This window comes from Piliocolobus tephrosceles, chromosome 7 (genome assembly GCF_002776525.5).
Source record: "Piliocolobus tephrosceles isolate RC106 chromosome 7, ASM277652v3, whole genome shotgun sequence".
NCBI classification, from domain to species: domain Eukaryota; kingdom Metazoa; phylum Chordata; class Mammalia; order Primates; family Cercopithecidae; genus Piliocolobus; species Piliocolobus tephrosceles.
The window spans coordinates 38,031,673-38,059,521 of record NC_045440.1 but is presented as its reverse complement, the minus strand read 5'-3'; the positions used below and the strand labels follow the sequence as shown (position 1 = coordinate 38,059,521).

At 34.0% G+C, this 27,849-nt stretch overlaps 1 protein-coding gene across 2 annotated transcripts in view; it reads right to left on the bottom strand.

The window, feature by feature from the left end:
* The window catches only part of LOC111544189 (disintegrin and metalloproteinase domain-containing protein 18), a 148,176-nt gene that overhangs the window by 69,714 nt on the left and 50,613 nt on the right, over positions 1 to 27,849 (bottom strand). For both annotated transcript variants that reach the window (XM_023214646.2, XM_023214647.2), the window contains 2 exons: positions 21,962 to 22,098; positions 19,679 to 19,862 (listed from right to left, as the gene is read on the bottom strand). In XM_023214646.2, the coding sequence (XP_023070414.1) occupies positions 19,679 to 19,862; positions 21,962 to 22,098 (321 nt within the window). The remainder of the gene's footprint in view (positions 1 to 19,678; positions 19,863 to 21,961; positions 22,099 to 27,849) is intronic.

Genomic DNA, 27,849 nt, shown 5'->3' with positions numbered 1-27,849 from the left:
ACCAGCCTGGCCAACATGGTGAAACCCCATCTTTACTAAAAATACAAAAATTAGCCAGGCTTGGTGGTACGTGCGTGTAATCCCAGCTACTCTGGATGCTGAGGCAAGAGAATCACTTAAACCTGGGAGGCAGAGGTTGCAGTGAGCCAAGGTCATGACACTACACTCCAGCCTGGGTGACACAGTGAGACACCATCTCAGAAAAATAGATAAATAAATTAGGTAATAACTTTAAAGACTGTTAAAAAACAAATATTATTTGTATGTAAATAACACTGCATTTACACCATATTTTTATTTCTTAACTTTTATTAAACAATTTTATTTACTCAGAGATCTAGTTTCAAAGATCTTGTCCTTTAATATGAAGGCAGGATTCTTCTTCATTTTGAAATTCCCATTTGTTCACACTTTTTCATGTGTATGCATGTAAATAGATGCATGCTTATACAATCAAATAATATATAAAATGTAGAGCAAAAGTTGAAATTGTAATTACATTCTCCAGACTCCCTAGGGGTAATCACATTGTGTAATTTACTATTTAACCTTCCAAAGTTAAACAATGCTGTATGAATGTGTGTGTGTGTATATATATTCTTTCACTAGCAGTTAATGAAGAAGCTTTCCCTGTACCACAATACTTAGCAGTACTAATTATGACCAATCATTTTAATTTGTAACAAGGAATGGAAAAAAACGAACTCAAAGCTCTCATTATTACTTCTCTGATTACCAGTGAGTTTGTGAATAAATTTGCATTTGTGCAATTTTATTTATGAATTAAATAATCATATATTTTGACCATTTTGCATAGCAGGGCTTTTTTCTTTCCTTCTTCCCATTAGATAACAGAACCAGATTTTATATGATATCTTGCTTATATATATTTATATATACACACACATATTTTTTTTTTTTTTAAATGGAGTCTCCCTCTGCTGCCCAGGCTGTAGTGCAATGGTGTGATCTCGGTTCACTGCAAGCTCCGCCTCCTGGGTTCATGCCATTCTCCTGCCTCAGCCTCCCAAGTAGCTAGGACTATGGGTGCCCGCCACCATGCCTGGCTAATTTTTTTTTTTTTTTTTTGTATTTTTAGTAGAAATGGGGTTTCACCGTGTTAGCCAGGATGGTCTCTATCTCCTGACCTCGTTATCCGCCTTCCTCAGCCTCCCAAAGTGCTGGGATTACAGGCGTGAGCCACCACGCCCAGCCTCTCTTTTCTACATTTTTATAATGTTTCTTTGCAGTCTTTCATTGGTCTGTTAATGGTGCCTATCAGTTTGAGTGATTTGTAATATTCTTGTTCCTTTAGGACTATTGAGTTTTATATATTGATTATCAAGACCACCACGCCAAGAATATAAAACAATATTAGTACTTTATTCTTATATTTTATTGCTAATTTTAAGGCTTATAGCTTTACTTTTTGTAAAATATATCGCTTTATATGCTGTTGAATATTTGTTCAAATATTTATTAGCAGTTATTATATATGTGAACACAGGTACAAATAAGGTGCATGCACCCACATTTGTATGGGTGAGTGGGTACACAAAACAGAGCTTCCATTTGTGTAAACTGGAGGATATTTATGAAGATACAGGTGTCAATGCCCTTTCAACAAAGACTACCTAGAACATATCTGTAGTGTTACAAATTAGGCTTATTGCTTGATGAAGCAAAAAACACACACCAAGGGGACCATGGAATACTGCAGTAGGAGGGTTTAATGATAAGATCTGGGCTTGCGTTAGGTGATTTTCAGGGAGAATTTAAGAAGTCTGGACTTTCCTCTGGACTGAATGCTGTCAGGAACCATTCTGTGACTGGGAAATTTAATAATTCTTATCTAGAAGGAGGAAATACTGGGCCAATGCTAAAGCTGAAAGTGGTACAGTTGCAGCAACTGCTCATATTAGCTAGGATAGGTGAGTGTTTAGTCATTTTGGTGCATGTGTTTTCTCTGTTAAGACATAATTGAAGAGCTTATTTCTCTTTCTTGATTCATCATAATAATAGAATTTCCTAGTCTGATTTTAACCTTTGGAGTCAAAGGTCAAAAGAGCTTTAAGAGAACACCAACGCCCATACATGAGGACCAAATCAGCTCCTAATGCCACCAAAGCCTTACTGATTTTACCAGGTCAGATCCTGGATGTCACAGGTGCTTCTTCCTTTCTCACAGGGAATGCATCCAGTTTATAAATTAATATTTATGAAATTAACCACTTCCACCCTATAAATAAATGTTATCTCTCTATACAACTTTTACATACTTAGATAGATCTGGTGACAGATATAAATATTGATGTATAAATAGGTAGAAACAGATGTATAAACATCTATACTTCTTTCTTCAGCCAATGACCCAATAACACTGCAAGTGAAATTAAACAGCCTTATAGTGTATTTTGATATTTTTTAAGGCAAGATTTTGCTAAAGTCAACTACTTTTGTAAAAATTCCTTTGCATTCTTCCTTAGTTTTCTTTAAGAAAAATGTACCCTAGAATTTAAAGTATAATAAAAAGTAAAATGAAATGAAATAAAAGCATCACACTCAATGAAAAGTAAAAAAAAAAGAAAAAAAAAGTAAAACTTTTGAATAAACCTTCCAAGTCACACTATTTCTAATGGGGTATTCTGAATATACTGGAATCATTCCTTACTCAGAGATAAAAATGACATGTTGCTATCAAGATAATTACACTATCCTTACATTTATTCAATCAACAAGTATTTATTGAGCATGTGATATTTGCCAGACACTATTCTATGTGTAGATGATAATAACGACCAAAACATGAACTATTTCTTTCATTTTCTTTATTGTTTACTCTTTCGCCAATACCATATCTCATTAATCACAGCATTTTTTAGATGATCATTGTTCCAAATTACTAAAAGGGATATTTGGTGAGTTTTTATTTCCAGATGAAATTTAGAATCTGCTTTGCTAGAAAAATAGTTCAATTTAGGGACGTGTTTATGGGGACTTTAGAGATTTAATTGGATGTAGTTTGATGTTAAGTATTCCCATCCCAGGAAAAAAACTATGCTTTTATTCACATCTCTGTGTTTCTTTCAGTTTTGTTATATCATTCAGTTATTTGAAGTATTTAAAAATATTTATTTTAAAAGTGTTTATTAACTTTACTTGTAATTTTACATAGTTTTTACTAATGTGAATTTCCTTTTTATTTCATTATTTATTGCATTTTTGGCAATACTATTACTATTTCTCTCCCATTTTTACTACTGTAATGAGTTGAATATTGCATCTTTATTGTCTATCAATTAGTTTAAATGGGAAGTTCTCCAAATGTAGTTGGAAGATTTTGGTGGGGGGGCTCAAAATATTTTCAGTAGATCTATGAGGTGAAAACAATTTTCTTAATAAAACTTAGACTTTGCCTTTTCTATTGTGCTAGCATTTGCACTGACCATGCAAATGCAACAGTAGACATAACTGCTGAGGCCATCGTATAAATTAAATCTGATAGTCATTGTATTATTCACAGTCATAGACTCTAAAAAATCAAAACTGTCCTTGATAAAGCAATAAAAAATATTTGTTAATTCTTAAACCTTGCATATTCCTCAAGGATAGAAATAGTCCATAGATGCTTTAAACCTTTGTTATTTTTTTTGGTAATTTATTAATATTTCATTAATTGTAACACTGCTGACTACTCTCATGAGTTAATACTTTAAATTTATACTATAAAATCACCAATATTATGAAGGCATTAGAATATATTAATAACATCTTAAATATTCTCCATATTTTAATGTCCTCTTTATCATTCCTAAATGCTCCTTACATGTGTCTTTAGTTTTACATAAATAGCTATGCCAATGTTAATTCATCAATGTTTCCAGGGCCCCCAACACCACACACATATGTGATGATTAGCCAGAAACATTTATAGGACTTAGAAGACAGTTTCATTCACATGTAAGATTTATTCCAACAGCACAGCAAGAATATACACCTGGATTAGTAAAGGAAAAATACATATCCGATAAAGTCCGGAGAATTCCTTACACAAATTTCATCTACCCAGTGTAAGAGAAAGCACAATAAGCATGTTCCCTTCTCTATTAGCAAAAAGGCAATATTGCATGTAATGCTTCTGCCTAGGGAAGCCCATTTGAGACTCAGCATTTTTATGTGAGTATGGTCATATAGGCATCCTGATCATGTACTTAAATGATCAATCACAATAACCAAAATTCTAGAATCCCAAAAGGAAGCAGGTATCCACTATAAATTAAATTGTTCAACATTACAGTCTGGGAAAGCAAACCAACATTATCACCTATGGAACATTTAAAACTTCAAATTCTCAGACCTGAACTGAGGGCCAACCTTAGAAGCAGGTCTTTCTAAAGATGGCAACTTCAGGGCTGGTAGGTTAACTGTTTCTGCACAATATTGCATTAATATTTCACAGGTTATAAATGTTTGCATTTGCTATTATTGATTAGAATTACTACCTTTTTATGCTTATGTTATATTTTCCTAATTTCAGGACTGGAATGTTCATATTACTCTTTTAAAATAACTCTTCCAGTACTTTCCTGTTAATTTTCTGTCTGGTCGATATGTCCATTGTTGACAGTGGAGTATTAAAATCATCTCCTATTATTGTATTGCCATCTATTTCTCCTTTAATGTCTGTTAATATTTACCTTATAAACTTAGGTACTTCAGTATTGGATGCATTTATAACTGTTATGTATTCTTGACGAATTGTACCATTTTCATTAAGCAATGTATTTTGTTGTTTCTTGTAACTGCGACTTGAAGTCTACTTTATCTGTTATTAATATAGCTGTCCCTGTTCTATTTTGGTTACTATTTGCATGAAATATAGTCTTCCATTCCTTTACTTTCAGCCTATGTGGGTCCTTAAAGCTAAATCTAGTCTCCTGGATACAGCATATAATTGAATCTTTTTAAAAAATCCATTCAGCCATTCTGTGTCTTCTGATTCAATAATCTAATCCATTTATATTCAAAGTAACTATTTATAGACAAGAATTTACTACTGCCATTTTTTTAGGTTTTTTTTTTTTTTTTTTTTTTTTTTTGGTTGTTTTGTAGATCTTTGTTCTTTTCTTCTTCTCTTGTTGTTTATCCTTGTGATTTGGTGATTTTCTTTTGTGTTAGGTTTTAATTCCTTTCTCATTTGTGCACCTGCTATAGTTTTTTGCTTTGTGGTTATCATAAGGCTTACATAAAATATCTTATAGTTAAAATAAATTATTGTATACTTATAACAACTTAACTTCAGTCACATACAAAAACTCAAGACTTCACCCCTCCCCCAGTTTAAATGTGTTTAAAAATAAAGCATTTCTTTTTCTATGCAGATGAATTTTCAGGGACAACGTGTTTTAGGTTAATATCCACTTTTATTCTGTTGAGGGAATACACGTTTATTTTCAGATTTTTTGGTATCTATAATTATTTTCAGCATGATCTAATGCATGACTGATTTTTAAAATAACCCATGGAATTTTGAAAATTACGTATATTCTTTTATTCATTATAAAGTTCCTTTGCTATTAGAACATGCTTTTAGTGACTGTTGTTATACATTATCTTGTAATTAATTAGTTGTTTGATAGCCTGAAAGAGGTATATTAAAGCTTTGTGGACTATGGATATGTGCATAGTCCATGTATTTTGTTTTATATATTTCAGAGACACCTCGTTGGTTGTATTCAGTTCATTATCTTGCCCATCTTCTTAGATTTTACATTTTTAGTAATTGTTGTCACTTACATACTGTTCAATATTTATAATTTGGTTTTCTTTCATAATATATCACACACGTACTTGCTTTTTTGTGCATTTGCTTGTTTTTATTAAAAATTATTTATCCCAATACCAGAGGATCCTTAGAAAATATGTTTGAAAACTGAGACATTGTAGGTCATTTTCCATGTAAAAATCCAATCAATTCTTTTTTTTATTACTATTATACTTTAAGTTCTAGGGTACATGTGCACAACGTGCAGGTTTGTTACACATGAATACTTGTGCCACGTTGGTGTGCTGCACCCATCAACTCGTCAGCACCCATCAACTCGTCATTTACATCAGGTATAATTCCCAATGCCATCCCTCCCCCCTCCCCCCTCCCCATAACAGGCCCCAGTGTGTGATGTTCCCCTTCCAGAGTCCAACTGATCTCATTGATCAGTTCCCACCTATAAGTGAGAACATGCGGTGTTTGGTTTTCTGTTCTTGTGATAGTTTGCTGATAATGATGGTTTCCAGCTGCATCCATGTCCCTACAAAGAACATGAACTCATCCCTTTTTATGGCTGCGTAGTATTTCATGGTGTATATGTGCCACATTTTCTTAATCCAGTCTGTCACTGATGGACATTTGAGTTGATTCCAAGTCTTTGCTATTGTGAATAGTGCCACAATAAATATACATGTGCATGTGTCTTTCTAGCAGCATGATTTATAATCCTTTGGGTATATATCCAGTAATGGGATGGCTGGGTCATATGATATTTCTAGTTCTAGATCCTTGAGGAATCGCCATACTGTTTTCCACAATGGTTGAACCAGTTTACAATCCCACCAACAGTGTAAAAGTGTTCCTATTTCTTCACATCCTCTCCAGCACCTGTTGTTTCCTGACTTTTTAATGATTGCCATTCTAACTGGTGTGAGATGGTATCTCATTGTGGTTTTGATTTGCATTTCTCTGATGGCCAGGGATGACAAGCATTTTTTCATGTATCTGTTGGCTGTATGAATGTCTTCTTTTGAGAAATGTCTGTTCATATCCTTTGCCCACATTTTGATGGGGTTGTTTGTTTGTTTTTCTTGTAAATTTGAGTTCTTTGTAGGTTCTGGATATTAGTCCTTTGTCAGATGAGTAGATTGCAAAACTTTTCTCCCATTCTGTAGGTTGCCTGTTCACTTTGATGGTAGTTTCTTCTGCTGTGCAGAAGCTCTTTAGTTTAATTAGATCCCATGTGTCAATTCTGGCTTTTGTTGCCGTTGCTTTTGGTGTTTTAGACATGAAGTCCTTGCCCATGCCTATGTCCTGAATGGCATTACCTAGGTTTTCTTCTAGGGTTTTTATGGTGTTAGGTCTAACATTTAAGTCTCTAATCCATCTTGAATTAATTTTCCTATAATGGGTAAGGAAAGAATCCAGTTTCAGCTTTCTACTTATGGCTAGCCAATTTTCCCAGCACCATTTATTGAATAGGGAATCCTTTCCCCATTTCCTGTTTTTGTCAGCTTTGTCAAAGATCAGATGGCTGTAGATGTGTGGTATTATTTCTGAGAACTCTGTTCTGTTCCATTGGTCTATATCTCTGTTTTGGTACCAGTACCCTGCTGTTTTGGTTATTGTAGCCTTGTAGTATAGTTTGAAGTCAGGTAGCATGGTGCCTCCAGCTTTGTTCTTTTGACTTAGGATTGTCTTGGCAATGCGGGGTCTTTTTTGGTTCCATATGAACTTTAAAGCAGTTTTTTCCAATTCTGTGAAGAAAGTCATTGGTAGCTAGCTTGATGGGGATGGCATTGAATCTATAAATTACCTTGGGCAATATGGCCATTTTCATGATACTGATTCTTCCTATCCATGAACATGGTATGTTCTTCCATTTGTTTGTGTCCTCTTTTATTTCACTGAGCAGTGGTTTGTAGTTCTCCTTGAAGAAGTCCTTTACATCCCTTGTAAGTTGGATTCCTAGGTATTTTATTCTCTTTGAAGCAATTGTGAATGGAAGTTCATTCCTGATTTGGCTCTCTGTTTGTCTGTTACTGGTGTATAAGAATGCTTCTGATTTTTGCACATTAATTTTGTATCCTGAGACTTTGCTGAAGTTGCTTATCAGCTTAAGGAGATTTTGGACAGAGATAATGGGGTTTTCTCAATATATAATCATGTCATCTGCAAACAGGGACAATTTGACTTCTTCTTTTCCTAAGTGAATACCCTTGATTTCTTTCTCTTGCCTGATTGCCCCAGCCAGAACTTTCAACACTATGTTGAATAGGAGTGGTGAGAGAGAGCATCCCTGTCTTGTGCCAGTTTTCAAAGGGAATGCTTCCAGTTTTTGTCCATTCAGTATGATATTGGCTGTGGGTTTGTCATGAATAGCTCTTATTATTTTGAGATATGTTCCATCAATACTGAATTTATTGAGAGTTTTTAGCGTGAAGGGCTGTTGAATTTTATCAAAGGCCTTTTCTGCATCTATTGAGATAATAATGTGGTTTTTGTCTTTGGTTCTGTTTATATGCTGGATTACATTTATTGATTTGCGTTTGTTGAACCAACCTTGCTTCCCAGGGATGAAGCCCACTTGATCGTGGTGGATAAGCTTTTTGATGTGCTGCTGGATTCTGTTTGCCAGTATTTTATTGAGGATTTTTGAATCGATGTTCATCAGGGATATCGGTCTAAAATTCTCTTTTTTGGTTGTGTCTCTGCTAGGCTTTGGTATCAGGATGATGTTGGCCTTGTAAAATGAGTTAGGGAGGATTCCCTCTTTTTCTATTCATTGGAATAGTTTCAGAAGGAATGGTACCAACTCCTCCTTGTACCTCTGGTAGAATTCAGCTGTGAATCCATCTGGTCCTGTACTTTTTTTGGTTGGTAGGCTATTAATTATTGCCTCAATTTCAGAGCCTGTTATTGGTCTATTCAGGGATTCAGCTTCTTCCTGGTTTAGTCTTGGAAGAGTGTAAGTGTCCAGGAAATTATCCATTTCTTCTAGGTTTTCTAGTTTATTTGCATAGAGGTGTTTATAGTATTCTCTGATGGTAGTTTGTATCTCTGTGGGGTCGGTGGTGATATCTCCTTTATCATTTTTTATTGCATCTATTTGATTCTCTTCTCTTTTCTTCTTTATTAATCTTGCTAACGGTCTATCAATTTTGTTGATCTTTTCAAAAAACCAGCGCCTGGATTCATGGATTTTTTGGAGGATATTTTGTGTCTCTATCTCCTTCAGTTCTGCTCTGATCTTAGTTATTTCTCATCTTCTGGTAGCTTTTGAATGTTTTTGCTCTTGCTTCTCTAGTTCTTTTAATTGCAATGCTAGGGTATCAATTTTAGATCATTCCTGCTTTCTCTTGTGGGCATTTAGTGCTATAAATTTCCCTCTACACACTGCTTTAAATGTGTCCCACAGATTCTGGTATGTTGTATCTTTGTTCTCATAGGTTTCAAAGAACATCTTTATTTCTGCCTTCATTTCATTATGTACCCAGTAGTCATTCAGGAGCAGGTTGTTCAGTTTCCATGTAGTTGAGCGGTTTTGATTGAGTTTCTTAGTCCTGAGTTCTAGTTTGATTGCACTGCGATCCGAGAGACAGTTTGTTATAATTTCTGTTCTTTTACATTTGCTGAGGAGTGCTTTACTTCCAACCATGTGGTCAATTTTGGAATAAGTGCGATGTGGTGCTGAGAACAATGTGTATTCTGTTGATTTGGGGTGGAGAGTTCTGCAGATGTCTATTAGGTTTGCTTGGTGCAGAGTTGAGTTTAATTCCTGGATATCCTTGCTAACTTTCTGTCTCGTTGATCTGTCTAATGTTGACAGTGGAGTGTTGAAGTCTCCCATTATTATTGTATGGGAGTCTAAGTCTCTTTGTAAGTCTCTAAGGACTTGCTTTATGAATCTGGGTGCTCCTGTATTAGGTGCATATATATTTAGGATAGTTAGCTCTTCCTGTTGGATTGATCCCTTTACCATTATGTAATGGCCTTCTTTGTCTCTTTTGATCTTTGATGGTTTAAAGTCTGTTTTATCAGAGACTAGGATTGCAACCCCTGCTTTTTTTTGTTCTCCATTTGCTTGGTAGATCTTCCTCCATCCCTTTATTTTGAGCCTATGTGTGTCTGTGCATGTGAGATGAGTCTCCTGAATACAGCAAACTGATGGGTCTTGACTCTTTATCCAACTTGCCAGTCTGTGTCTTTTAATTGGACCATTTAGTCCATTTACATTTAAGGTTAATATTGTTATGTGTGAACTTGATCCTCTCATTGTGAGATTAGTTGGTTACTTTGCTCGTTAGTTGATGCAGTTTCTTCCTAGCATCGATGGCCTTTACATTTAAAATCCAATCAATTCTTTTAGCTATCAATTAATCAATTATCAGATAACATATAACAACAGCCACTGAGAAGTATAATCTAATCGCAAGGGAACTTTGTAATGAAAAAAATAATATACATAATTTCAAAATTCCATGGGTTATTTTAAAAATCTGTCATGCATTCTAATTGTCCCAAATTTCTCTGAGGCATTCTATATTAAGACTCAGATATTTTCATTCCCCAAAACTATTTTAAATGTTTTCTAGCAAGAGATCTAGTTGGAAATGTGAAGTGTTCTTTACGTTTATTATTCATCTTGTTCTCAGTTTTGAAAAATATAATATTTTTTAAATGTTGATTAGAGAATATAGGAAGTACTCCTCTCCACAACTCAAATAAGAAAAGTTGTAATAGAACATCTGCCCTCCAACATTCAGGTTATAATGAAGGGGGGCATGTGAAGTACTCTTCAGAAGCATTATTCCGTTTTCAAGCCTCCCTAATGCAGTGTTATTTTTACTTAGATTTCTGGGAAAGAAATCTCCAGTGGTATACTAAGAAACCAGCATAAGTAACCCCTATTTATTACTTACTATAATTGTGTTTGTTTCATCTTACTGCTGTAACCTTTAAGAAGTTACCACAAACTTAGTGGTTTAAAACAATACAAACATATGATCTAAAATTCTGTAGTGTAGCAGTCCAATGAGCTAAAAATCAAGGTGTTGGTGGGCTTGGATTCTTTTTCTGGAAGCTTTCTGATAGAATCTATTTTTCTGCCTTTTTCAGTTCATAGAAGGCCCCTCAAATTCCTTGGCTTATGGTTTTTTCCTCTATCTTTAAAGCCAGTAAAGGAAAGTCAAATTCTTGTCATAGCACATCGCTATCAGCTTTTCTTCTCCTTCCTCTTCTGCTTTAAAAAATCTGAGCCATTGGATGCATCTGAATAATGTAGTATACTTTCTCCATCACAAGGTTCTTAATCACATCTGCAAAGTTTCTTTTGTCATGTGAAATAACATGCACACAGGTTCAAGGATGAGATGGGGGCACCTTTGAGAGGACAATATTCTGCCTATCACAATTATATTAATGAAACAGTTTAAGGGATTTGCCATAGATTCTTTTAAGTTCTTTTTCTTTGATTTATAAATGTTTCATTTCACTCAGTTAATAAAAAGCAACAAATTATTAATATTCACCAGCAAGACTGCCATCAGTAATCTCAGCTCAAAGATTTCCAAAACAATTCCCTATGTGTTTCGATTGCTGTAGATATGGAAATGTAAACAGCATATAGCTGGATATTTTATAACATAAGTGTCTTTCATTTAATAGGAAAATATAATCTTTTATTAGTTATGTCCATTCCTGAAATTTTATGTTCTTACTCTGACATCATTATATTTTAATATTTTGAGGTATCATAGGTTTTATTGTTTTATTTTGCTTTTCCTCTCTTCTCATTTTTAAGACTATCAAGACTTTGTTCTTTCATGTCTTTTTCATTGAAAATACAATTTCCAATATATTCCTTTTTAGATGTACTGTTTACCTTTAAAATTAACATATATCTACAGTTATATGTTGAGTACACTTCTAGAAGAGATTGAAATCTACAACATTTCCCCAAAACAATGTGAACAGTGTCATCAAGTCTCGAGATGATTCCTTAAACTCCTTTTTAGTAACTAGGCCAGGCACCATGGCTCATGTCTGTAATCCCAGCACTTTGGGAGGCCAAGGTGGGTGGATCACTTGTGGCCAGGAGTTCAAGACCAGCCTGGGCAACATAGCGAAATCCTGTCTCTACCAAAAATACAAAAAAAAAAAAAAATTAAATAGGCTTGGTGGTGGGTCCCGGTAATCCCAGCTACTCAGGAGGCTGAAGCAGGAGAATCACTTTGACCCGGGAGACAGAGGTTAGAGTGAGCCGACATCAAGCCACTACACTTCAGCCTGAATGATAGAGCAAGACTGTCTCAAAAAAAAAAAAAAAAAAAAAAGCAACAAAAACACACTTTTTAGTGACTACTAACCAATAAAGGGAAATGTGATCTTGCCTTTTAACAGTTTATAATAGTTTTATTTTTTCAACTTACTATAATTTTCTTGGTCTAGGTTATCTTGCTCAAAACAATGTTTATTGAATTCAACCACTCTGTTTTGTGAAGCATACTTTATCTTATTGTTATAGCACAATTTGTTTTTCATTTTGCTGAAAAAGAATATTTGGGTTATTTCTCTGTTTGCTTTTCTTTGCTATTACAATATGTTTTATGTTTTATATATACCTGAGAGTGAAATTCCGGATCACAGCTATGAATGTGTTCAACTTTACAATAAAATAGCACAACTTTTTACTTCTTCTGCCAATTTTCACTACCAACAGCAGTGCATAATAGCTACAATTTTTTCTTCTTTGCCGTTCTGATGGTGTTTGGTTGTTTTCAAATTATGCTTTCAATCTGCACTTTGGGATGTTGAGCATCGATTCACAAATTTATAAGCTATTAGTATATCCATTTTGGAAGTTTCTGTTTAAGAATTAGGTCAATTTTTCTGTCTGAAAGTCTGTCATTTTCTTATTGATTTATATGTATTCTTTATCTGAGTACATATCTTCTGCCACATTTATGGGGAGAAAACAATCTCCTATTGCATAATCTACCCTTTAAATATCTTATCTGATATTTTATTTTATCAAAATTCAATTTGTAAATATTAGGTAATTTTGACTTGTAGAGAAAATTATTAGAGTACATATTCACTTATGTTTCACACTTCGTTTTGTTTTTTGTTTTTTGTTTTTTTTGCCTTTACACATTTATCAACAATACATCTGGAATTAGGTTCTATATATAACCCAAATAGGTAAAGACTGTTTCTTATGTATATTGAATTGTCCCAGCATCATTTTTTGTAAAGGCATCCTTTCTACACTGCATTCCTAGGTCCTTTTTGTCACAAAGCAGTAATTATATTTATGTAGGTCTATTTTAAGTTCCATTCTGTTTCATTTGTCTGTGTCTGTCCAAGCATATATACCATACTGCCTTAATAACTATAATGTTATAATGAAAATAGATTTCTGAAAATTTCAGTGGACCAAATTTGTTCTTTTTCAAGATCACTTTGGCTAGCTTTGTGCCTTTCATGTTTCCATTAAACTTTAAAATCAGCTTGTCTATTTACACACATCAACACATACACAAACACAATTCCTGCTAGCATATGAATTGGAATTGCACTTGGAGATGATGAATTTGGACCAAAAATTACATCTTAGCAATATTAGTTCCTCTAATTTTAAAACATGACATATCCTTGCATTAAGTACTTCCATAATTTTTCTCCTAATGATTTGCAGTTTTATATTTAGTAGTCTTATACAGGTTTTATTATATATATTCCTAAGTATTTTATGTTCCTGGGTATTATTGTAGATGCTGTTATTTTAAAAATTTTTTCTTCTAATCATTTATAAAGAAGTATTTGATTTTTATGAATAGACTATGTAACAAGTGACCTTGATAAATTCATTTATACGTGCAAATAATTTATTTCTAGATTATTTTGGGTTTTATGTACACAATGATATAATTATAAATAAAGTAAGTTAAATTTCCTCTCTTCCAACTATCATGCACTTTTTTGTTGCTTTGGTGGCTAGTTTATCACATTCAATAATAAGCGTGAAAGATGACAACAGATCTTTCACTGCCTCATTTCTGACCTCTGGGTTGTTCAACTATTATGTATGATGTCAACTGTAGATTTTATAGATACACTTTCTTAAATATAATGAATTTCCCTCTTGTCCCTTTTTGTCAAAATTTATTATCTATCCATTGAGATGATCACTTTTTTTACATTCTGTAAATAAACCACAATATTCCCAACAATAGAACATAATGTTACTGTTTATGTATATGTTGTATCATTATTTTCAATTTGTTAATCATTTAGTGAAGACTTTGTGTTCATGAGAAATATGGACATATCCAACAACATACTTTGGGAAAAGAACAGTCTCTTTAATAAATGGCACTGGGAAAATGAAATATCTATATGCAAGAGAATGAAACTAGATCTCCATCTTTCATCATTTACAAAAATTAACTAAAAGTGAGTTAAAGACTTAAATGTAATACCTGAAAATATGAAACTAGTAGAAGAACATATTGTGGAAACACTACAGGAAATTTGTCTGGGGTAAGTTTTATTTAAGCAAGACAAAGCAGAGGGAACAAAAGTAAAAATGGATGGGATTACATCAAGCTAAAAAGCTTCTGTACAGCAAATGAAACAACAGAGTGAAGAGACAACCTAAAGAATGGGAGAAAATATTTGCCAATTACACATTTGATAATAGCTTAATATAAAAGTATTAAGGAACTCAAACAACTGAATAGCAAAAACCAAATAATTCAATTTAAAAATGGACAAAAAGTCCTTGCACTTCTTAAAGTAAGACATTCAAATGACAACAGATATATGGAGAAAATGTTCATCAGTTATCATCAGGAACATACAAATCAAACCCACAATGAGGTATCATCTCATCCCAGTTAGAATGGCTATTATCAAAACGACAAAAAATAACAAATGCTAATGTGGATGCTGAGAAAGGGAAACACTAGCACACTGTTAATGGAAACCTAAAATATTGTAGTCATTATGGAAAGCAGTATGAAGCTTCCTCAACAAACAAAAAATAGAACTGCCACATGACCCAGCAGTCCCACTGCTGGGTATACATCCAAAAAAGAGGAAATCAGTATATTGAAAAGATATTGCACTCTCATGTCTATTGCAGCACTATTTACAATAGCCAAGGTGTGGAATCAACCTGAGCCCATCAACAAATGAAAGGTTAAAGAAAATGTGGTTTATGTACACAATGGAATATTATTCAGCCATAAAAAAAATGAAATCCTGTCAGTGGCAGCAACATGGATGTAACTGGAGGACATTATCTTAAGTGAAATAAGTCAGACACAGGAAGGCAAATATCACATGTTCTTAATCATGTGGGGAAGCCAATAAAGTGGGTCTCACGGAGGCAGCGAGTAGAATGGTTGTTACCAGAGGCTGGGAAGGAAAGTGGGATGAATAGAAGTTGGTTAATGGGTACAGAAATACAATTAAAACATAAGTTCTAGTGTCCAGTAGCACAATAAGTAAATTATAGTTTAAAATTATTTATTGCATATTTTAAAATAGCCAAAAGAGAATTGTAATGTTCCCAACACAAATAAAAGATATTCCAGTTACTCTGATTTGAACATTTCACATTGTATACATGTATCAAAATATAACATGTACCCCCAAAATATGTACAACTATGATATATCAATTAAAAACACATAAAAACTATTCTTGAAATATCTTCATCAGATTTTTGCATCAAGATTATTTTATCCTCAAAGAAGTAAGGGCATATTAGGTTTTTTCCTAAGTCTAAAATCAGTAGAATTCCTTAACTTTTAAATAATTACTTGTAGAGCCATGTGGTATGAACTTCTCTCTGATGAGAGGTTGTGAAATTATAAATATGATTTCATTTAAGGCTATTTATTCACTTTTTAAATATCGACTCGTGTTAGTGTTTATAAATACAATTTTAGAATAATTTGTCAATTTTATCTGATTGTTTACTTACATAATGTGTGTGATATTATCTTACCATTTTTTAGTATCTACATAAGATCTTTAGTTATATTTCAACTTTAATGACCATTATTGTTGATTTTTTAAAAATACATTTTCAAAAATGAAAAACAAAAATGTATATATTAATGATATACAGCATAATGTTTTGATACATGTATACATTCTAAAATGGCTAAACCAAGCTAACACACCCATGCATTACCACACAAACTTGTGATTATTTTGTGGTGAAAACACTTAAAATCTACTTTCTTAGCAATTTTCAAGTACACAATCCATCTTTATTAACCATAGTCGCCATGAACTTATGCCTCCTATCTCATTTAAATTCTGTATCCTTTGACCACCGTCACCCCAGTTTCCCACCCCCAGCCCCTGGTAGCACCATTCTACTCCTGGCTGGTATATGTTTCACATTTTTAGATTCCACAATAAGTGAGAAGATGATGTATTTGTCTTTCTATGCCTGCCTTATTTCACTTAACATATGTCCTCCAGTTTTATCCATGCTGTCACCAACTGCAGGATTTTCTTCACTTAAAAAGGCTGAGTAGTATTCCATTGTGTATCTCTACCAGATTTTTAATCCATTTATTCACTGATAGACACTTAGGTTCATTCCTTGGCTATTGTAGATGAGGCTGAAATTAAAATGGGAGGGCAGACATCTCTTCAACATACTGCTATTATTTCCTTTGAATGTATACCCAGTAATGGGATCACTGGATTATATGAAGTTTTCATTTTTTTATGAATCTCCATACTGTTTTTGTAATGGCTGTACTAATTTATATTTCCATCATAGCATGCAAGGGTTTCCTTTACTCCACACCCTTACCAACATCTGTTATCAGTCATCTATTTTGATGATAGTATGCTGACAGATGTGAGGTAATACTTCTTTCTGATTTTAATTTGAATTACTCAAATTATTAGTGATTTTGAGCATATTTTCATATACCTTTCATCCATCTGTATGTCTTATTTTGAGAAATGTCTATTGAGGTCCTTTGCCCAATTTTAACTGGATTGTTTTCCTGCTATTGAGTGGTTGAGGTTCCTTATGTATTTTTATATTAACCTGTTGTTAGATGTATAGTTTGCAAATATTTCCTCCAATTCCTTAAGTTCTCCCTTTAATCTGTTGACTGTTTCCTTTGTTGTGTAGAAGCTTTTTAGTTAGATATAATTCCATTTCTCTATTTTTGTTTTTGTTGTCTGTGTTTGGTACCATATTTATGAATCATTGCCAGATCCAATGTTGTGGAGCTTTTTCCTATATTTTCTTCTAATAATTTTATAGTTTCAGGTCTTAGTTTTAAATCTTTAGTCCGTTTTGCATTGGTTTTTTATATTTTGTGAGACAAGGGTCTAATTTTATTCTTCTACATGTGAATATACAGTTAGTAAACTGGATAGTTAGTAGACATCCTTTATTGTCACAAATCAATTGACTATAAACTTGTCAATTTATTTTGGGGCTCTATACTCTGTTTCATTGGTCTATGTGTTTTTATCTCATTATCATGCTGTTTTGATTACTGCAGCTTTGTAGGATATTTTGAAGTCAGGTATTGTGATGCCTCCGACTTTGCTCTTTTCACTCAGAATTGCTTGGGTTTTAAGGTCTTATGGGGTTTCTTATGAATTTGAGAATTGTTTTTCTATTTTTGTGCAAAATGTTACTGGAACTTTGATAGAGATTACATTGAATCTGTAGATCACTTTAACCACTGTAGATATTTTAACAATATTAACTTTTCCAGTTCTTGAACATGGTTTATCTTTCCATTTATCTGTTTCCTTTCATTCCTGCAGCAATGCTTTATAGTTTTCAGTATACAGATCTTTCATCTCCCTGGTTAAATTTATTCCAAAGTATTAATTTTTTGTAGATATTACAAATGAGACTGTGTTTTTGATTTCTTTTTCATACAGTTTGTTGTTAGTGTAGGAAGAGCTACTGATTTTTGTATATTGATTTTGTATCCTGCAACTTTACTGAATTGATTTATTAGTTCTAATTTTTTGTTGGACACTAGGATTTTCTATAAATATGATCAAGTCATCTGCAGAGACAATTTAACTTCTATTCTGAGCTTGATACCTTTTATTTCTTAGTCTTGCATAAGACATTTTTCCTTCACTGCTGTTAGTAGAAACATATAACTTTATTTATTTTACAAAAAGTCTACAATTGGTTCTCAAAGTGACTGGATATAGAATCTGTGATAACTGTAATGGTGTTTCAGGGCCTCTGATGTCAGGAGTGTTATCACAGATTCTGTATAGAATCTTTCTGAAATGTCTTGGTTTTCATTACATTTAACTTTCATATAGTTCAAATTACTCTCTAAATTCCCTTTTGATTAACAAACATTTTCTGTAAAAAATCAAATAGTTTTTAGACTTACTTGTCATATAGTATCTGTTGCAACTATTTACCTCTGCTATTATAGCACAAAAGCAGCCATGGACAACATTCAAACACATGGGCATGGCTGTATTTCAATAAAATTTCATTTACAAGAAGAGGCAGGCAGCAGCTGGATTTAACCAACTGGCCACAGTTAAAGCCTCTGATCTAGAAAATGCCTCAGAGAATTCCCTCACAAGGAGAAAGGAATCTGGGACTGATCATCATAATTATCTGATGGCTGATCATTAGTTTCCAAGCACATTGAGCTCACCATGCTAATGGATGCACATACCACTGAGGTAACAGGAGGCACACTCCAGCAGAAAGTCTCTGATACTTGAAACAAAAGTACTGCCGGAACAGCAAATATAAAGGGAATACTGATGGGATACTGGCTATATCTGCTCTTAGTGTCAATCTGCCTACATTCTATAGTTGTAGAAACCCAAAATGTGAAGACCTAGACCCAGATTGTGTTGCTTTCTTTTATGCTTCATAAAAAATAGCTAGTATTTATTGGCAGATAAATGATACCATATTTAGGGGTAGGAGACTGCAAGATGAGCACAGTACAGCTTATCAGAAAACTAAGATAGCATGGGAAAATATGAGATAATTGGAAACTGGTATATATACACACAGGTATGTGTGTGTGTACTATGTATGTACTACATACGTTTAAGTGTGATATGTGTGTGTATATACACATATATAGATACACACAGACTCTTACATATAAGCTTTACCTTGTGAAATATAGGATGACTTAAGAGAAATTGAGAGAATTTAATGGTGTGTTAAAATGTGGTGACAGCTGTTTATGTAGGGAGGAGGAATTCGTGTAACTGTTGGGGGATAAATCATGAAGAAACTTTATTGAAATAGAGACAAATTGTTAAATATTATGGGACAATAATTAAAGTGGATTAAGTATGTCATCTCACCTGTTGAAAATAATGTTCATTGAACATTTGATTGATGAAATTATAATCAGGTGTATACATATATTTTTAAATGAATAAATAAAACAAATTTTGGTCATTCAAAAATTTGTAAATGCAGGAATGCCTGAGAAGGATTTAAAAACTTCATTACAATGTTTAGCAATTCTTGCAAGAACAAGAGATAGGGCAAAATTTGGACCAAATTTAGTAGAAGTTTGTAGAGAAAATAGAGAATGAAGCCAAATGAGTTAGGAACTGAGATGTGGATAATAAAAAGGACCTCATTTAGCCAATATATTCAAAATCAATCTGCTGGCATGATTGGAAACAGATATGCAAACCTAGTGTTAACGACAGACTTGCCTTCTCAATTTAAGAAGTGTGGGAATGTGATTTATACATCTTAACTCATCCTCTTTCTCATATTTCAGTTATAAATTAATGGCATAGTTGCATATATCATTATATATACCATGACAAACATGTCTTATGTTTTATCAGACACATAAAAACTGTGCTCGCATTTCAATCTTTGTTACTCACCTTTTTATTACCACAGTCACATTCTTCATTGGATTCCAAAATCCCATTACCACACACTGGTTGATTTTGATGTAATGGTTGCAAATTTGAAAGCTTCTGAAGGCATTTAGCCTCAAATTTTGAAACAAAATATCTATAGTCGTGCATGCTACAGTTGCTAAAAATCTTTATACCACTGGCACTCCTAAAATAAAATAATATTCCTCAGGCAAATAAACCTTGCTAATAAAATCACATCTAAACAACACTCCATACATAATCATATAAATCACAAGATGGCCACCCCAAAATCTATACCTTAGCAGAGACTAAACCAATGATAATTCAATTTTAATATTGCTTATCTTTAACATTCTCTTAAAAAATTGCATTGAAAACCTATTTTCAGCAGGGAGCGGTGGCTCACGCCTGTAATCCCAGCACTTTGGGAGGCCAACGCAGGTGGATCACGAGGTCAGGAGATCGAGACCATCCTGGCTAACACGGTGAAATCCCGTCTCTACTAAAAATGCAAAAAATTAGCCGGGCGTAGTGGCGGGCGCCTGTAGTCCCAGCTACTCCAGAGGATGAGGCAGGAGAATGGCGTGAACCCGGGAGATGGAGCTTGCAGTGAGCTGAGACCGCGCCACTGCACTCCAGAGCGACAGAGTGAGACTCCGTCTCAAAACAAGCAAACAAACAAGCAAACAAACTAAAAACGTATTTTCTCATCAAAGTAATGCGATAAGGTATGGTGGTTAAATCTATGTATCCATGTATCTATGCATTTACATATCTCTATATCTAATCATCTATCTATTGTTCCCTCTACACAGTGTTCTCTTCTGTTATACAGTTTGAGCTTTCTTCCTTCATTTCAGTCAGATGTCTGCTCAAGTGTTACCTCCCAGAGAGATCTTTCTTGACAACACTATCTTAATTTGTGCCCCCTCTTCATTCTCCTTCCACTTTCAATATTTTTCTATATAGCACTTTTGCATTATGTAAAAATAAGTTTCATTAGTTTTAATTTTCAAAATTTTGTCTCATATTACCTAAATTTCACACTAAAATATAAGTCCTGGGGAGATCTTTCTTTACATGTTCACAGGTATAGTTCCACTAGTATGTCTAGGAGAAATGTCTAATAGATGTACAGCAGACATTTCAAATATACCGTATGTGGTATTGAACTACTTATCACAACCATGTCTGTTCTCAGTTGCTGAATACTCCATTCTTTCAGTGGCTAAGGCTGATAACATTGGTGTGACCCTGGACTCTGTTCTTTCTCTCACAATCCATACCCAACACAAATACACATCTACACTAGAATATAACATAACGAATTAACAATTTTTATTTTGGCTACTTGTTAAAGTGATAATGTTTTGGATCTACTGGGTTACATAAAATATATCATTAAAATACATTACTACAATTAATTTCACCTTGTTAAAGCTTCTAGAAAATTTAAAATTACATATGTGACTCATATTTTATTTCTATTGGACAGCACCATGTTAGACAATCATTTATTAGACGGCACTATAGCACTATGTTAGACAATCATGTCTCAGATAGCAAATACTTAAACCGCAAAACCTGAGATGACAGAGGTTCTGGGTAGTCCTTTAAACCTCCAAGGAAATCAATGTATAACTTCTAAAGTTTCAGAGTTGGAAGTTTAAGAGCAAAAAGAAATGCTTTCGCTTGTATTAACACCAATTTGTTGTGGAACAACTATGAAAAAGTAAGAGAAATATTACACAGAATAATGTTATTTAATCAAATTATCTCTACTATTTTAAAATACCTTGTTTTAATAGGAATAAGTATTACCATACCTTTGCAAGACACTCATGCAAAAAGCTACAAATACTGGGCACTAAAATCTCTTCACACAAAATTAGGGGATAAATAGATAGGGACTCAGAAGATATCTTCTACTTGGACCATATAATTTCCAACTGAAAATTAAAAGTATTGTTTACAAAATAAGACTTTTGTTTAAGATGGGTACAAAGCAATCAAGTTTTGAAAACTCTGCTTAACAGTTGGGCATGACAAGAAAGAATATGAATGCGATGTCAGTGATGTGTATGCGTGTGCACAGACATAGATATAGATCAATCTATAGTAGATATCCCTAAGTATAGAGAACTTTTGTGTGATAACTTTTCAAGCATGATATACCTTTCTAGCCATCGATGTGGTGTGGAATATAAAAGTTTAAAAACTTTATCACATTTTGGAAACAACCTTATAAAAATATAAGTGAAATTAATTAAGAAAACATCTTACACTGCTTCATGATTCATGATGCATGTAGCTCTCAGACAGAAACACTGAGTGATGTCATCATATGTTAATCCTACATTAAGGCCAAGCAGTTGAGCTATAATAACCGAAAATCCCTCCAAACCTATTGCATCTGGATACTAAAATAAAGACATTAAAGATAAAACTATTATGTGTGAAAACAAAAGCAAGTAATAACTTGAAATATTTTTATTCCTATCTTATTTTCTATTTTAATACTTTTTATATTGCACATACTTCACAAAAATTGTTTTGGTATGCCATTTTTTTATCTGCCATAATTTACTGATTAAGAAGCATGAAACAAGTAATCAAATTATGATAGTCTCTGATTTTAAATTTTGCATGCCAAAATTCTAGAGCTTTGAACAGGTGGTATTTCTGATACAATAAAACACATTTGTCTCACTTTCTTATTAAATCAGTTCATCCAATGAATAGATATCGATTCAGTGTACTCATGTGTCAGGCATTATGATAGATGGTAGGACTATAATGGCATGTATGAAAGAAAAGGACTTTGTTCACATCTATAGCTTATATTATAGAAAGAAAGACAATTAACAGTAATCTGCAATAAACTTTCTATATAAAAATAGATTGTTACACATGCTTTTAAGTAAATAAAGTGCTCCAATAGAAAATTTTATGGAGGGGTATAAAATAAGGTAGTTAACTACGGTAGTTAGAAAATCTTCTTTGTGAAATTTATATTTAGGCTGAGATATAAAGTATGGGAAATGACCCAACATTATGTATATGTATAGGGGGCTTGAATGGGGACCTACCGGAAAGTTATGTATAATGATTAAAGTGAAGAAATGACAGGACAGAAGCCAGAGATTCAGACACAATCACAGTGAAGAAATTTGGGCCGGGGCAGTGGCTTAGGCCTGTAATCGCAGCATTTTGGGAAGCCAAGGCAGGAGGATTACTTGAGGCCAGGAATTCAAGACCAGCCTGGGCAACATAGTGAGACTCCATCTCTACAAAAAAAAAAAAAAAAAAAAATTAAAATAGCCAGCAAGGTGATGCATACTTGCAGTCCCAGTTATTCGGGAGAAAGCAGGAGAATGACTTGAGCCCAGGAGTTTGGGGTTGCAGTGAGCTGATTGCACTACTGTACTCCAGCCTGGGCTACAGAGTGAGACCCTGTCTCAAAGACCAAAAAAAAACAAAAATAAATTTGAAGTGAGAAGATATTTAAAAATGCTTGCTAACGGTGTGAACTCGAAGTGTTTTTCATATTATTTATCTTTGATATTTATTTAAATTATGATATATTTCTTAACTCTTTAAGCATTACAAACACAAATCTGAGAACATGTCTAATTTTTCTATCAATTTAAATGTGTAACTAGAAAATTTGTGTAATGTATAGCTAAAAGAAAAAAAAATTGTGTACATGTTTGTATATATGTGACTGAAAACACAGAATTGGCAGATGAAAAAATAAACTAATAAGTATCCTTTCCCATTATCCTGCAATAAATATGTTTAAAAGTTACAGTGTCAGAATTTGAAAGAAGTTAAAGCCAGAACAGAATATGAGGAATGATATCTAGGCTGACTATCATGTTTTGTGGCAAAATATAAAAACCAAAAGCTACACTTTTGATACTAGGTCAGAGAGGGAAATACGATCTTGTACTTCCAGTATAAATGGTGCTCTTATAAAAAGAAGATATTTAGATACTGTGACAGAGACACAGGAAGAACTTCATGTGAACAGAAAGGCAAATATTGGCGTAATGCATCCATAGGTCAAGAAATGCCAAAGACTTCTAGCAAACCACCAGAAGCTAGGGCAAAGGCAGAGAAGAGACTGTTTTCCACAGTCCTTAAGAGAAGCCATTTTGTTCATATTGGTTTTGGAATTCCATTTTATCCAGAACTGTGAAGCAATACATTTCTGTTGATTAAGTGCTCAGTTTGCAGTATTTTGTTATGGCAGCCCTGGAAATCTAATACAGATCCCCTAATATATCATAACCCAAAGTAATATATCTTAAAAGTGCCCAGGAATGGGGAAGACACATTACATAGTGAGGAAAAGGTAAGAATTACAGCAAAATTGTCATCAGAACAGTGCAAAAGAGTAAACAGGAAGAATATCTCCTTAAAAGTGGCACTAGATAAGGATGCCCTCTCTCACCACTCCTATTCAACATACTATTGAAAGTTCTAGTAAGGCAATCAGGCAAGAGAAAGAAGGCATCCAAAGAGGAAATCAGACGATCCCTGTTTGCAGATAACAGGATTCTATCTCTAGAAACACCACAATCTCATCCCAAATGCTTCTTAAACTGATAAACAATTTCAGCAAATGTGGGGAAAAGAAAGAGATCAGCCTGTTACTGTGTCTATATAGAAGGAAGTAGACATAAGAGACTCCATTTAGTTCTGTATTTGAGATGCTGTTAATCTGTGACCCTACCCCCAACTTTGTCCTTGCAAGAGACATGTGCGAAGGTGATTTCAGGTTAAAAGGATATTGGGCTGTGCAGGATGTGTCTTTGTTAAACAAGTACCTGAAAGAAGCTTGATGGTTAAAAATCCTGCCCCTCCCTGGGATTGGAACATCTCCAGGTAAAACCCATTGTGTGCCTTGTTTACTGAGTAAGGAGAAAACGCCTTTAGGAATAAGGTGGGACTTGCTGGAATAAGGTGGGGCTTGCTGGAGCAATACTGCTAAAAGGTTTATGGAGATGTTCGCATATGCATCTCAAGGCACAGCATTTTCCTTTTAACTTATTCATGTTACAGGGATTTTTTCATATGTCTTACTGCCGATTTCCTCCCTACAATGATCCTATTTTCTAGCTACTCCCTTATCTTTTAGATGGTAAAGATAATTATCAATAAATACTAAGGGAACTCAGAGGCCGGTGCCGGCGTGGGTCCTCTGTAAGCACAGTGCCAGTCCCCTGGGTCCCGCTTTTCTTTCTCTATACTTTGTCTCTGTGTATTATTTCCTTTTCTCAAGTCTCTCGTCCCACCTAACGAGAAGCACCCACAGGTGTGGAGGGGCAGGCCACCCCTTCAAGCAAAGTCTTAGAATACAAAAGCATATGCAAAAATCACTAGTATTCCTATACACCAATTAACAGCCAAGTCAAGCGTCAAGTCATAAATGGACTCACATTCACAACTGTCATGAAAAGAAAAAAATACCTAGGATACAGCTAACTAGGGAGGTGAAAGATCTCTACAAGGAGAACCACAAACCACTGTTCAAAGAAATCAGAGATGATAAAAACAAATGGAAAAACATCCCATGCTCATGGACAGAAAGAATCAATATTGTTAAAATGGTCACACTGCCCAAAGCAGTTTATAGATTCAGTACTATTTCTGTTAAACTACCATTTACGTTCTTCACAGAACTAGAGAAAAGTATCTTAAAATTCATATGGAACCATAAAAGGACTGAATAGAAAGGCATTTGAAAGAAAAGAACAAACAAACAAAAATCAAAAACAACAAAAAAAACAAAGCTGAAGGCATAATGGTTGCTACCTGACTTCAAACTATACTACAGGGCTACAGTAACCAAAATAGCATGGTACTGATAGAAAAACAGACATCTAGATGAACGGAACAGAATAGAGATCCCAGAAATAATGCCACAGGCCTACAACTATCTGATCTTCAACAAACCTAACAAAAACAAACAAAGGGGAAAGAATTCTCTATTTAATAAATGGTGCTGAGATAACTAACTAGACATAAGCAGATGAATGAAACAGGGCCCCCTCCTTACACCATATACAAAAATTAACTCAAGATGGATTAAAGACTTAAATGTAAAATCCAAAACTATAAAATCCTTGGAAGACAGAATGGTACTAAGCAGCACCATTCAGGACATAGGCAGGGGCAAAGATTTCATTATGAAGATGTCACAGCAATTGCAACAAAACCAAAAATTGACAAATGGAATCTAATTAAACTAAAATTTCATTCATTAACTAGGAATGGATTAACAGGAAAAGGATTGCCTATTTAATAAATGGTGCTGGGAGAACTGGCTAGCCATATGTAGAAGAATGAACAAACTAAAGTTTCTTACTCTGCACAGCATAAGAAATTCTCAATAGAGTAAACAATCTACAGAATGGGAGAATATGTTTGCCAACTATGCATCTGACAAAGGTTTAATATCTAGCATCTGTAGGGAACTTAAGGAAATTTACTAGAAGACAAAAACTAACAAATCCATAAAAATTGGGCAAAGAACATGAACAGGCATTTTCAAAAGAAGAAATACATGTGACCAACAATCATATGAGAAAAAGCTCAACATCACTGATCATTAGAGAAATGCAAATCAAAATCACAGTGAGGCACCATCTCACACTAGTAAGAGTGGCTATTACTAAAAAGTCAAAAAATAGCAGATGCTGGCAAAGTTGTGGAGAAAGAGGAACACTCACTGTTGGTGGGAGTGTAAGTTAGTTCAGTCATTGTGGAAAACAATGTGGCGATTCCTCAAAGACCCAAAGACAGAAATACCATTAGACCCAGCAATTTCATTACTGGGTATATACCCAAAGAAATATAAATCATTCTAAATACTATGCAGCCATAAAAAGGAATGAGATTATGTCCTTTGCAGGGACATGGCTGGAGCTGGAAGTCACTATCCTTAGCAAACTAACACAGGAACAGATAACCAAATACCACATGTTCTCACTTATAAGTGGGAACTAAATGATGAGAACATGTGGACACCTAGAATGATGAGAACACATGGACACCTAGAATACATGGACACCTAGACACATGGGACAACACACACTGAAGCCTATCAGAGACTAGAGGGTAGAAGGAGGTAGAGGATCAGAAAGAGTAACTAATGGGTACTAGGCTTAATACCTGAGTGTTGAAATAATCTGTACAACAAAATATATAAAAGCTACAGTAACCAAAACAGCATGATACTAGTACAAGAACAGACACAGAGGCCAACAGAACAAAATAGAGAACCCAGAAATAAGACCACACACCTACAACCATCTGATCTAACAAAAACAAGCAATGGGAAAAGGATTGCCTATTTAATAAATGGTGCTGGGAGAACTGGCTAGCCATATGCAGAAGAATGAAACTTATACCATATACAAAAATGAACTCAAAAAAAAAAAAAAAAAAACTAACTAAAAAACCTTGAAAGAGAAGCTACACAGTACCATTCAGGACATAGGCATGGGCAATGATTTCATGAAAACGATACTAAAAGCAATTGCAACAAAATTGACAAATGGGATCTAATTAAGCTAAATAACTTTGGCACAGCAAAAAAATGATCAACAGAGTAAACAGACAACCTACAGAATGGGAGAAAAATTTTGCGATCTACTCATCTGACAAAGGTCTACTATCCAGCATCTACAAGGAACATAAACAAATTTACAAGAAAAAAAAAACATTATAAAGTGGACAAAGGACAAGAACAGACATTCCTCATAAAAAAAAAAAAAATATGTGGCCAACAAACATGAAAAAAAGCTCAACATCACTGGTCGTTAGAGAAATGTAAATTGAAACCACAATGAGATAGCACCTTACATCAGTCAGAATGGCTATTAAAAAGTCAATAAACAACAGATGCTGCCAAGGTTATGAAGAAAAAGGAATGCTTTTACACTGTTCATGGAAGTGTAAATTAGTTCAACCATTGTGGAAGACAGTGTGGCAATTCCTCAATGACTTAAGAGGCAGAAATACCATTTGACTCATGAATCCCATTACTGACTATATACCCAAAGGAATATAAATCATTCTGTAATAAAGACACATGCACACATTTGTTTATGTAGCACTAGTCACAATAGCAAAGACATAGAATCAACCTAAATGGCCATCAA